The 12,820-nt window shown below is 52.1% G+C and overlaps 2 protein-coding genes across 16 annotated transcripts in view; one reads left to right on the forward strand and one right to left on the reverse strand.

The window, feature by feature from the left end:
* Nucleotides 1-12,820, reverse strand: part of Tspear (thrombospondin type laminin G domain and EAR repeats) — a 157,455-nt gene that overhangs the window by 95,491 nt on the left and 49,144 nt on the right. The window lies entirely within an intron of this gene.
* LOC121435202 (keratin-associated protein 10-2-like) lies at nucleotides 895-8,423 on the forward strand. Of its 15 annotated transcripts, XM_041634315.1 has the most exons (7): nucleotides 895-1,185; nucleotides 1,255-1,293; nucleotides 1,357-1,497; nucleotides 4,865-4,866; nucleotides 7,844-8,045; nucleotides 8,139-8,219; nucleotides 8,319-8,423. In XM_041634315.1, exons 1-7 carry the CDS (start codon nucleotides 895-897, stop codon nucleotides 8,421-8,423), a joined length of 861 nt encoding a protein of 286 aa, XP_041490249.1. The 15 variants fall into 15 exon arrangements, with proteins under 15 accessions (XP_041490249.1, XP_041490256.1, XP_041490247.1 ...); XM_041634322.1 differs by lacking the exons at nucleotides 4,865-4,866; nucleotides 7,844-8,045; nucleotides 8,139-8,219; nucleotides 8,319-8,423 and having other exon boundaries at nucleotides 895-1,202; nucleotides 1,260-1,331; nucleotides 1,407-1,719; XM_041634310.1 differs by lacking the exons at nucleotides 895-1,185; nucleotides 1,255-1,293; nucleotides 1,357-1,497; nucleotides 4,865-4,866 and adding an exon at nucleotides 7,485-7,710 and having other exon boundaries at nucleotides 7,771-7,880; nucleotides 7,953-8,423.

Below are 12,820 nucleotides of genomic sequence, written 5' to 3' on the forward strand. Positions count from 1 at the left end.
ATGCTGTCAGACACACACATACACCGAGCCACATCCCAGGCCATGTCCCCAGTGGTGCAAATGACCCAGTCATCTTAGAAAACTGTCAAGTATCAGCAAAGAGAGGCAGGCAGTGTGCCAGCCAGTGTGGCCCTGTGACAACAGGTCTGATGTGCTCAGCTCGGCACAGACACTCGGAGCTCTCTGACCTGAGTCATTTGACATCAGGAAATAAACACCAGAGATGACAGTTGCTCACAGACACACTGGTCTCTGCTGAGCTTCTTGTTGTTGCTGGTGGTGGAGGAGATGTTTTGTTTTGTTTTGTTTTTGTTGTTGCTTGGTTTTTGTTAAGGTTTTGAGGCAGAGTCTCATGAGGTAGCCTGGGCTGGCCTCATCCTTGAGACCTGTCTGCCTCAGCCTCTCTGACCTCTGATGAGATCTTATGATGACTCTCCTCTGACTCTTCCTTTTTCATCTCCCTAGCAACCATTGGCACAGGGTGGTGCCTCCAGCTGGCCCTGATGGGTATGGCCACCAGGCCTCCACCAGTGGCTGACGTCTTGCACACTGACAAAGGTGGATCTTTGCACTACTGGGTTCAGCTTCTCAAAATCTCTCCACCTGGACAGAAGCTGACGGCAAGTCTGCTACAACCTAGCTACTCTCTGAATTGAGAGAGGGATCTCTTGCCCTCGAGCTGCCAGCAAGCCCTGCTCCCCAGACCACCTAGGTCCAAAGCTGTGGTTGGTCAGGAAGAGGAACTTCCTACAATGCACACAACAGGAAGAAAGGTGCGTCTGCCTCTGGGGAAACAGGCTGGAGGAGGATAAAAGATCAGCGGCTCAGCACCTCACACACACACTCCCACACTCCCACACTAAAACACTCTCAACTTCCAGCACAACCCTCACCATGGCCGCCTCCACCATGTCCGTCTGCTCTGACGCTTGCACCAACTCCTCCTGGCAAGTGGATGACTGCCCAGAGAGCTGCTGTGAGCCTAGCTGCTGTGCCCCCAGCTGCTGCCAGTCCAGCTGCTGCCAACCTAGCTGCTGCCAGACCAGCTGCTGTGTCCCCAGCTGCTGTGCCCCATCCCCCTGCCTGACCCTCATCTGCACCCCAGTGAGCTGTGGGTCCAGTCCCTGCTGCCAATCTGTCTGTGCTAGCTCCTGTGAACCCTCATGCTGCCAATCTTCCTGCTGTGTGCCTGTCTGCTGCAAGCCTGTCTGCTGTACACCCATCTGCTCTGGATCCTCCTCATGCTGCCAGCAGTCTAGCTGCCAGCCCTCCTGCTGCCAATCTTCCTGCTGTGTGCCTGTCTGCTGCAAGCCTGTCTGCTGCACACCCATCTGTTCTGGCTCCTCATGCTGCCAGCAGTCTAGCTGCCAGCCAGCTTGCTGCACCTGTTCTCCTTGCCAGCCATCCTGTTGCATGACCCTGTGCTGCAAGCCTGTCTGCTGCACACCCATCTGCTCTGGATCCTCCTCATGCTGCCAGCCATCCTGCTGTGTGCCTGTCTGCTGCAAGCCTGTCTGCTGCAAGCCCTGCTCCAGCGTGTCCCTGCTCTGCCGCCCTGTGTGCAGACCTGCCTGCTGTGTGCCCAGCTCCTCCTGCTGTGCCTCCTCCTGCCAGCCCAGCTGCTGCAAGCCCTGCTCCAGCATGTCCCTGATCTGCCGTCCTGCCTGCTCCAGCCAGACCTCCTGTGGCCTCTCCTCAGGCCAGAAGTCCAGCTGCTGAGAGCCAGGACCCACTGCAAGCAGCAGGAGCTACCTCCCTACCAGTCTGTGGTTGGCACTCATGCAGGCACAGCACAGAAGAAAGATTTACAGCATTTGAAGACCACTTAGAAGGACCATTGTGTTCCTCCTCCAGCAGGTTCCAGGAGTGCTGGTTGCTCCCTTTCCATCCCTGCCTTTGTGGATGACCCTGCTTCTGTGGTCAGTTGTACCATTGTAGACCTACTTCAATAAAGCTTCCTCTGACCCACTCAACTTCTGTTGTGACTATCACTCCGGGGCCTCATGCTGGAGCCTGAACCCCTTCCACCCTCCCCCCGTACCTCCAGCTGGGGGTTTTGGAGTCATTACACAAACCCATAGCTCCCTTATTCCACACTCTGTTACTAGGGTTAGGGTTCCTCCTTTTCTGGGTCTAGATCTGCGCGATCCATCTCTGGGGCCCATGGAGTGACTCTGAGACACCCACTGAAAGGGTTTCATGGCAAGGGAAGTCATGCTATGGAGGGCAATGGAGAGTGGGTCCTTGTCCTGGGAGAAACTCAGCACTGTGGCTTTACAAGAATTCTGGGACTGAGGGCAGCCACTCTGTGGAACTCATACCTCATCTAGGTGCCAGCACAGTTCCTGTCACCTACAAGGCAGCACAGTTCCTGTCATCTACAAGGTTCCTTGGTCATGTCACAGGCTGACCACAGCCTCCTGCAAGGTGCACAGCCGAGAAAGATGGTATCAATTGTAGGAGCTCAGCTAAAGGGATTTCATCAGCTCCAGCCACAGCCCACAGCTCAGGGTCCGAGGATCCCAGGCAGATTTCATCAAATAGAACAAAGTACATCAGAGCTTGAAGATGGGTCTTTCAAAATATCACATTCAGACAGAAATAAAGGGGGAAATGGAGGAGCATGGGAGATCTTTGGACACTACCAATCATTAGAATCACCATCACTGGTACCTGAAGGGGAAGAGAGAAAAGTTCTGAGCACAAAGCAAACAAACAAACAAAAAAACCACAATAATATCATCTGGAAAAATCTTAGGAAAGATACACCCAGGGAAGGGAAGAAGGTCCTTAAATGGACATGACGGGAAAAACCCCTTACTACAGCAATATTATATATGGCTGCCAAACAGCAGGACAAAAAGCTCTTAGAATCTGCAAGAGAGAAGCACCAAGTCTCCTTTGCCAGTAACCACCCCCCACCCCAGATCAACTGCAGACTTCTGAGCAAAATTTGGCATCCCAGAGAGTGTGAAAGGGTTTATTGAAGTCCTGGAAGGAAATAACTGCCAACCAAGATTATTAGCCCAGAATCAAAGAAGCAGCAGCAAAGACCTTACCCAATAAACAAAAATGAATGGATTTCATCGCTAAGATACCAACCTTTCAAAGAGAGATCAAGAGAGTCTTACACTTGAAATGACAGGAAGACAGCTACCATCAGGGTTGCATATGAAAGTCTAAATTCCCTCAGAACACAGGAGAAAAATAGAAAAGAATCAAATACTATCAATTCAGCAAACTATCAAATGACAAAGATGAATCAGAGAGGAAGAAAAGAAACAAAGAACACAAAACCACTAGAAGAAAAGCAGCAAAATGGCAGGCGCAAGCCCACACCTTCATCAAGAACTCTGAATGTGAACAGTCTTAATGTATTAATTAAAAGACAGATCGGCTGAATGAATTGAAAAAAGAGATCCAACAGCACACTGCCTACAAGAAATTCACAGCATCAGAAAGATACAAAAGCAGAGAGTGTGAAAGGAAGAAATGAAAGTTTCTTTCTGGGCAAATGGAACTTGAAAACCTGCAGGACTGTCTATGCCTATTTCTGACAAAATAGAATTAATATGAGCAGAAAGAAGAGACAAAATGTAACTGCATAATGACCAAGGGGTCAATTCATCAAGAAGACAAGGTTGTTAACCTATATGCACCCAATGGTGGTTGTCCAACTTCACAAAGCAAGCTTCATTTGAGTGGAAGTGAGATAGAACCTGATAAAATGACACTGTGCCATGCAACAGGCATCCCTGGCAGTGGGTGGAGCCAGCAAAAGTCAATGGATGCCTGAGCTAACAGCACAGCAGAGGAAAGGATGTGTGTGCTGGCGGACATCTTCAGGGCACAGGGCGTTCCAACAGCTGCCCCAGACACTTTCTCTTCTTCAGCACATGGAACTTTCTCTGGAACAGACCACATCAGAGCTACAAAACAAGTCCCCACAAATTACCAACTGGTGTGGGAGGTCCTTCTGTCTATGTATGGCTTTTATTGGTTAATGAATAAAGAAACTGCCTTGATCCTGTAATGGAATGCTTCCCGGGTACATGCAGGAGCCTAGGCTCAACCCTCAATTACACAAAAGAAAAAGAAAAAGAGGAAGGAGAAATTACGGTCTGTCTGCATAGTCCATGGCTCAAAGACCTGCTCTCCAATAATTGCTTTTTTGGGTTTTTTTGTTTTGTTTTGTTTTTTGGGGTTTTTTTCATGACAGAAGGGACTCAAAAACAGCATTCAAAGCCACAGGAAGAAATGAGGTCTGTCTGTAACATCTGGTCTCCAAATCCATGAATCTGCCCCCAACACCCAAGTTCCCTCATTTGTCACCAGCCACGGTTCAGGTTCTCTGCCAGTCCATCTTGTTGACATAAACTGGCAGCCATGACCCTGTTTCCACGGGTAGTTTGACTCCTTTAAAACTCCTTTGTCTTCAGTTGGATTAAACACTGACCAGTTATTTCTCCGTCGCCACATTTCCCATTGCTGTCTTCTGTCTCAGTGTCCCTGCTCTCTCACCTGTACTTCCTGTGGGTTCCATTTGTACTTCCTCTTCCTGGTTCCCTGAGGTGTGAGTCTGGATGACTGGTCTGGGCTCTTCCTTCCCGACTCTAAGTTTCCTTCTTGCGCTGTTTTGGCCGCATCCCAGCTTGGATTTGTTGTGTTTTTGTTTCCATCTGCCTCTTGTACCTTCCAGCTTCTCCCCTGACTCCTTCGCTGTTCAAGTCTGTGTTCTGTTTCTATGGATAGGTGAACTCTCCAGTTCTGTTTTGATTTCTGTTTTCTTCCTGTCCTGGTCAGAGATGGTGCCTCACATGATCTCAGCTATTTCAAGTTTCACTGAGACTTTGTTTGGCCTGAGGCGTGAGCTGAGCTGCAGGGTGGCGGGAGCCACTGCTGCTTGGTGTGTTCTGTGTGGCTGCACGCCTCGCTCTCTGAGCCATGACTCGTCTTCTACCTGCCTCTCCTTTTATTTCTTCTTTTAAATGTACTAACTAAAAATGGCCGGCTGGCATTGCCAGCTGTCGTCTGTGTACCAGAGCTGTTGAGTTCTTTCCCGTTCAGCTTCATCTATCTTGAGGTCTATAGGGTGACAACCATGCGTTCTTATAGATTGATCTCTATTGGTGTTTGATGTCTCTCACCATCTCCTTACCAATTCTGACTCTCCGGCATGTGCAGTCTGCTTGCTGCTCAAATCTCTGTGGTTACCGATTCCAGGGGCCTCTTCCCCAATCCCTCTCATTTTCATGTGTCTGTGTCTTGGGATCTAAAATGTATGAACTGGCCAGGGCCAAGGGGAGTGACCTGAGATGGTCACTAATTAAAAACCATCTGAACGAAGAGCCCAGGGCCTACAGCTTCAGAGATGAGTGACCGTAAACTTAGAAAAGAATTATGACCTCTTCCACCACCGCTCCCGACCCACAAAACATAATCAAACCCACCCCAGCAGCAGAGGAGAGGCTTGTGTGGCACAGCTGAGTGTCAGAAATGCAAAGCAAACTCAACTGAGAAGCCAAACATAGCAGTACATTGCAGGGGACTGAGGGATTGCACAGCCATCTCAATGATGCTAAAAGATGCTCAGGGAAAGCCAACACCCTTCCATAGTAAAGAATAAATCTAACAGAACTCCCTCACTGCAAGGCAGGACACCTATGAAGCCCCATCCCTAGCCCTTTCCAGGCAGGGATGAGGTGAGAGTGTCCATTCCTGCCACGTCAACGCCATACCACGCTGGAGGTTATAGACGAAGCCATTTGGCAAGAAAAACCACAGTGACCAACAGTAAGGACCTTGGGGTCAAAACGGTGCTGCTGGTGCAATGACGGGTGTGTAGGTCAGCAGACTACACGGAACCACCTGCTTCCTCACAATGGCGCCAGAGCACGCAGGGAGCCAAGAGTGCTCTCTTTCATCCTGGGACGGTCAAGGAGTTGCACGCTGAAGATGACATTACACTGTCAGGCCACATCGAAGACAAACTCAAAATAGATCAAAAAGAGAAAAGCATAATGACCAAAGCCTCAACATAGCCGTGACAGGATAAATACAGAAATATGATGTTTGCCAGCTCCAATGAGACGCCAGCCAGGACACCTCCATGGTTCTCCCTGAGGCCAGGTTTGGAAGCCCGATGGCTCTGATTTATTTTATTTATTTATTTTTGGTGTTTCCAGACAGGGTTCCTTTGTGTAGCTCTGGCTGTCCTGGAACTCACTCTGCAGACCAGGGGGGCCTCGGACTCACAGAGATCCTCCTGCCTCTGCCACCCAGTAATGGCTCTGATTTTCACAAATGTGTTTCTAGCCCTGCCCTCTGCTGTTGTTGTCTTTAGCTGTCTGTGTAAGAGACGGTACCTGATCTCTGACCTCTAGAGAGAGGCTGAGGGTGAGGCTGGGGAATGGAGTGGAATGAGGTTTGAAAGGTCCATGCAGAGTCCTTCAAAACCAGGTGAAGGAGCTGGAGAGATGCCTCAGAGGTTAAGAGCACTGACTGCTCTTCCGGAGGACCTGGGTTCTATTCCAGCATCCACATGGCAGCTCATACTGTCTGTAACTCCAGTTCCAGTGGATCTAATACCTTCATAAATGAAAGTAAAATATCGATATATTTAAAAAACAACAAAAAAAAAGAAAAAGGAAAAACCCCACCTAGGTTAAAGGGGAGGCTGGGAGTTCTCAGGTGAGACCAGATGAAACTGAGGATCACTGTCAGAGATCCAGAGGGCTCCGGGGGCTATTGCTATCATACACATCTCTGGGCCTGGATGCTGATAAGACCAGTCACACGTGAAGCTGTGTGTACAAGTTCATGGGATGGGACAGAGCTTGTGTGAGAGGCTTAACCAGGTATATGAGGCAGAAAACCCACACTATGTGGCATAGAAGCCCCACTCGGCACAGGCAGGCCTGTGAACTGCTGAGCTCTGTCCCCGTGTTATTGTATATGCATTCTGAGACATGAGAACCTGGGGCTCCCAGTGAGTGCCCTCCGAGCCCAGGCATCTGATGATATGGAGGGCACTGGAATGCTGAGGCTGTGGGTCGGATGGCCTGGCCACAGTGCTGGTCTCAGATGCAGGAAAGACAACTCTGTGATGGGCCCATCACTTCTCTCCCAGTCACAGGCAGGCTGGATCACCCTCTGAGGACCAGGCTGGAGAACCAGTAGTCTTGGTGTTCAATGCCATCACCAGCACCCTGGCAGGTGGCCACAGGTAGAGGGCACAGGGTCAGCCCAGGAAGGCCATGCTTTTCCTCCAGTGTGGTCTATTCCTAGGGCAACTAACCCAACAGGAGATTATGACTGAGCACCCTTCAGACTGAACAACAAGGAAGGGGAAGGATGCAGAGCCTCCTGCAGCAAAACACACCTGGGGGATAAAAGCCCAGAGCCCAGAGCACCTCACACACACTCACCACTCACACACACTCACACAACACACTCATACACTCCCAGCTCCCAGCCTACCCACCATGGCCGCCTCCACCATGTCCGTCTGCTCTGACGCTTGCACCAACTCCTCCTGGCAGGTGGATGACTGCCCAGAGAGCTGCTGTGAGCCTAGCTGCTGTGCCCCCAGCTGCTGCCAGCCCAGCTGCTGTGCCCCCAGCTGCTGCCAGCCCAGCTGCTGTGCCCCCAGCTGCTGTGTCCCCAGCTGCTGTGCCCCCAGCTGCTGTGCCCCCAGCTGCTGTGTCCCTAGCTGCTGCGCCCCCAGCTGCTGTGTCCCCAGCTGCTGCCAGTCCAGCTGCTGTGCCCCAGCTCCCTGCTTGACCCTCATCTGCACCCCAGTGAGCTGTGGATCCGGCCCCTGCTGCCAATCTGACTGCAGCAGCTGCTGTACCCCCTCATGCTGCCAGCCTTCATGCTGTGTGCCTGTCTGCTGCAAGCCTGTCTGTTGTGTGCCAGTCTGCTGTGAAGCTGATTCTTCTTCATGCTGCCAGCAGTCTAGCTGTGAGCCCTCTTGCTGTACCTCCTCTCCCTGCCAGCAGCCCTGCTGTGAACCTCTGTGCTGCGAGCCTTTGTGTTGTGAACCTGTCTGCTGTACACCCATCTGCTGTACCCCCATCTGCTCTGGATCCTCCTCATGCTGCCAGCCCTCATCCTGCTGTGTGCCTGTCTGCTGCAAGCCTGTCTGCTGCACACCCATCTGCTCTGGATCTTCCTCCTGCTGCCAGCAGTCTAGCTGCCAGCCATCCTGCTGTGTGCCTGTCTGCTGCAAGCCCTGCTCCAGCATGTCCCTGATCTGCCGCCCTGTGTGCAGACCCGCCTGCTGTGTGCCCAGCTCCTGTTGTGCCTCCTCCTGCCAGCCCAGCTGCTGCAAGCCCTGCTCCAGCATGTCCCTGATCTGCCGCCCTGTCTGCTCCCGCCAAGCGTGCTGTGGCCTCTGCTCTGGCCAGAAGTCCAGCTGCTGAGCCTGAGTCCTCATCTGGGGTACTGTCATGCATAGGCTGCTTTGGCACTACTCTAGCCATTCCCACCCTCTAGGCTTGACCACAGATTAGCCAAGACCATCCAGAGCATGGCTGGTTCCCGAGTCCTTCCCCAGTGGAAGGTGGAAGTGCCTTGATGGAGTCCCACTGCCTCCTTAGGCCCCACGTCACGTGATTAGTCCCCACTCCAGCGGTCCTTGCCTTCCCTGGGCTCTCATTGCATATGTCCTGATCAGCTTGCCCTTTGGGCCTGGGGAGAGAGTTCAGTGATTAAGAGCGCTTATGCTTTTGCAAAGGACCTGAGTCCTGTTCCCAGTGCACAACGGGTGACTTACAACTGCCTATTGTAAGTTGTAATTCCTTTTCCACAGCATGACATTTGTTGCCCTCCTCTGGCTTCTGTGGGCTCCTGTGCTCATTTACACACACACACACACACACACACACACACACGCACGCACGCACGCACACATGCACACACACACATATGCATGCATGCACGCACACATACTTAAAATAAAAAATAAATCTTTAAATCTGCCGCTGTCTCCTGCTGACTGGTGTCTTGTGTGTGGCATGGGGTGGCTGGGCACGAAGGGCCAGGCTTCATGCAGCAAGTGGGACCTAGCTCAAGGGTACACACTGGCTCTTCGCAGAGTAGCTCCTTAGTATCTGAAGCTAGGGATGTGGGGGGAAAGTGACTACCTGGTAGCCATGGACCCCTGAGCCATACCTGTCCTTCCCAGCCCTGCAGCTGCTCTTGAGCACTGGGGTCACCTTGAGCATGACCCTCCTACCAGGAAGCCACACCCCCAGTCTTCCCTGGGGGGCAACCCTTTACAGCAATGCTCAGCCTGCCTCCAGCTTTCTCTGCGGCTCTAACTTCCCCAGGGTCTACATCTCAACCAGGGCTCCAGCTCCTGCCCGGACTCTGAGAGGTCCCAAGAATGCCAGCCTCCTGCAGTCTTCTGGGAGCCTCCTGTCAATCAATCCAGCCCTCTTGGATTTCAACACGTTCCCTGCAGCCCTTCTTAGCAGCTCCCCCCTACGTCCTTCTTTACTGTCCTGTGTGCCAGACCCAACATCCCACCCTGTCCAAGCGCAGAGACCACACGAGTGGATGCTGGGTATGGGTGTGAGGACTAATGTTGCCAGCTGGCAAGATCTAGCATCACCTTGGAAACAATCTATCAGTGTATGTGGTGTCCCCTTCTCAGGCCAGAAGCCCAGATGCTGACCCCCTGTCCTCATCTGGGGTACTGTCCCCCATAGCCTGCTTCTCTACTCCTCTAGTTACTTCTATGCTTTGCCTTGGCCACAGAGGACTAGCCACATGCCTCCAGATTCATATATTTGAATGCTCTGTCACCAGGAGGTGGAACTGTTTGGGAAGGATTAGGAGGTGTGGCCTTGTTGGAGGAGGTGTGTTGCTGGAGGTAGGCTTTGAGGTTTCCGAAAGTCAAAGTCAGGCCCAATCTTGGGGAAGTGAGATACAAGCTCTCAGCTATTATTCTAGCACCATGTCTGCCTGCCTTGCCCCACCTCGTCCCCCATCCCCGTCATGATGGTCATGGACTTGCCCTCTGAAACAGTAAGCAAGCCACCAGTAAAATGCCTTCTTTTATAAGTTGCCTTGGCTGTGGTGTCTCTTCACAGCGTAGAACAGTGACTAAAACACCATGACTGTGAGGGAAATTTCTATTTCTAAATTAGGTTGACTGAGGTGGGAATACCCACCCTAAATATGGGTGGTGCCATTCTATGGACTGTGGTCCTGGACTGGATAAAAAGAAGAAAGCAAGCTGAGCCCCTGCATCTCTCTCTCTCTCTCTCTGCAGATGAACCTAACCAATTGCCTATTGCTCCTGCCACTGCACCATCCCCATTACGATGGACTGTGTCCCCAGGACTGCACCATCCCCACTCTGATGGACTGTGTCCTCAGGACTACATCATGATAGACTGTGTCCCTAGGACTACAACAGCCCCACTATGATAGACTGTGTCCCCAGGAAGTACATCATCCCCACTGTGATGGACTATGTCCCCAGGACTACACCATCTCCACTGTGATGGACTGTGTCCCCAGGACTACACCATCTCCACTGTGATGGACTGTGTCCCCAGGACTACACCATCTCCACTGTGATGGACTGTGTCCCCAGGACTGCACCATCCCCACTCTGATGGACTGTGTCCTCAGGACTACATCATGATAGACTGTGTCCCTAGGACTACAACAGCCCCACTATGATAGACTGTGTCCCCAGGAAGTACATCATCCCCACTGTGATGGACTGTGTCCCCAGGACTACACCATCTCCACTGTGATGGACTGTGTCCCCAGGACTACATCATCCCCACTATGGTGGACTGTGTCCCCAGGACTACACCATCTCCACTATGATGGACTGTGTCCCCAGGACTACACCATCCCCACTGTGATGGACTGTGTCCCCAGGACTACATCATCTCCACTATGATGGACTGTGTCCCCAGGACTACACCATCTCCACTGTGATGGACTGTGTCCCCAGGACTACATCATCCCCACTATGGTGGACTGTGGCCCCAGGACTACATCATCCCCACTGTGATGGACTGTGTCCCCAGGACTACATCATCCCCACTATGGTGGACTGTGGCCCCGGGAGCTACCATCCCCACCAGCTGTGCCACCAGTCTCAGGTCCTTACCCACAGGCCACCTGTGGTCAGGGAGCCATCTCCCTTCCCTCACTCAGAAGACCACCTGAGATAACCACCAGGGACATCCCAGCACCAGACACCAAATAACACAGCCTCTCCACTTTCCTGGGGATGCGAATTCATGTGGCCATAGATAAGAGGTCCCAAAAAGGCCATGATAGATACATCCTGCTGTGGGTGTTGAGTGGCCAACAGGTAAGGCTCAACTTCACTGGGGGACACCCCCCAACATATGTCTGTCCCTCTTTGGTACTCTGATGGCCATGGGGCTGGTACAGAAGCAGGACAGGAAGAGACTCTCTGTGACCTCTGATTGCTACTCCCACCTCTGCAGGCTGACATCCAAAATGCAGGGCCTCCCCTGTCTAGTGACTCTTGGAGTGACAGCCAGCAGAATCCTGTCTGCTATGAGGTTCTTTCCTTCCAGAGTTGTTAATGACAGGGTGAGCCTGGAACTCTGCCATCCCAGCCCCAGGCATCATCCTGCGGGAAACGAGAACATCCGTCCATCTAGAGCAGTGTCCACTCAACCCCTAACAGATGACAGGAAATTATTCAAATATCCGTCTGCAGCAGAGTGAATCAATGTGTGTGGGCTGTCCATCACACAGCTGTAGAGGAGCCAACCAGTCGGTTCACCTCCGAAGCTCGTGCTTGATGAGATGACATGAGGCCATGTGTGGAGTATAAAGACCAGGGACTTCCAGAAAAAGACAGCAGACACACAGGCCAACAGGGTGCATGGCAGATGGAGTGTGTGATGCAGCCAATGGTGTTGCTTATTGCTGAGACAAATACCAGGCATAGATTGCTGAGGGGTAAGGACTCTTGACTCATGGCTTCAAAAGGTCCAGCTCTCGCCCTGAGATATTCTGAGTCTGCCATAAGACAGAACACCATACAACCCAAGCATGGAGCCAAGACCGCTCCCCTCATGGCTGACAGGAAACAGAGAGGAGGAGGGGTGGGAAGAACCTAGAAAGGCCAACCCCCAATGGCCTACTTCCTCCAATAAGGCCAGCTACCTAATGTTTGGTCCACCTCCCCAAACAGCGTTGTGGAGTTCAACACGTGAACTTGTGGGGACATTCTGTACCCAAACCATGAAGTAGGTGTCAGAGGTGGGTCGGGAATGACAGAGTACTCAGGGTCAAGGAGTCTGGGGTGAGCAAGACGACAAGCCACCTGCTGTGGGGACGCTCTGACACCTTTGGTCCTGTCCTTCAAGCCTTGGCTCCATGGTACCCTAACCACTTCCCAGGAAAACTACCCAGTAGGAGCCACAGGCTATCATTAGGTCCCAGCGCTGATAGCCCTGTCTCTTCACCTTAACTAGGGCATTGTCTGAGAGCATAGAACCCATGGCCACAGACCCTTCCGGCTGAGGGTTAACCTGAAGTTGAGCCTGATGGAAACAGGGCAGCAAAGCCAGGTTCAGGGCACGAAGGATGGCTGTGGGTACCTGGGATCTTCGGCTGGCTGTGCCTGTTCTGAAGAAGAGCAACCAAGAAGGATGTTGCCCCTAGCCCAGCAAGGAACAGACAAGCCACCTCCCACTGAGTCTCAGTGACCCACTGGGGTCACTTCAGAAGAGTGACCAAGTGTATGGGACCCTTGCCACACACCTATTGCCAGTGAGAGACTTGGCCATAGTCAGAGCAGAAAGAAGCG

This window comes from Microtus oregoni, unplaced genomic scaffold (assembly GCF_018167655.1).
Source record: "Microtus oregoni isolate MIOR12 unplaced genomic scaffold, Mior012 000046F_ref0000063, whole genome shotgun sequence".
NCBI lineage: Eukaryota > Metazoa > Chordata > Mammalia > Rodentia > Cricetidae > Microtus > Microtus oregoni.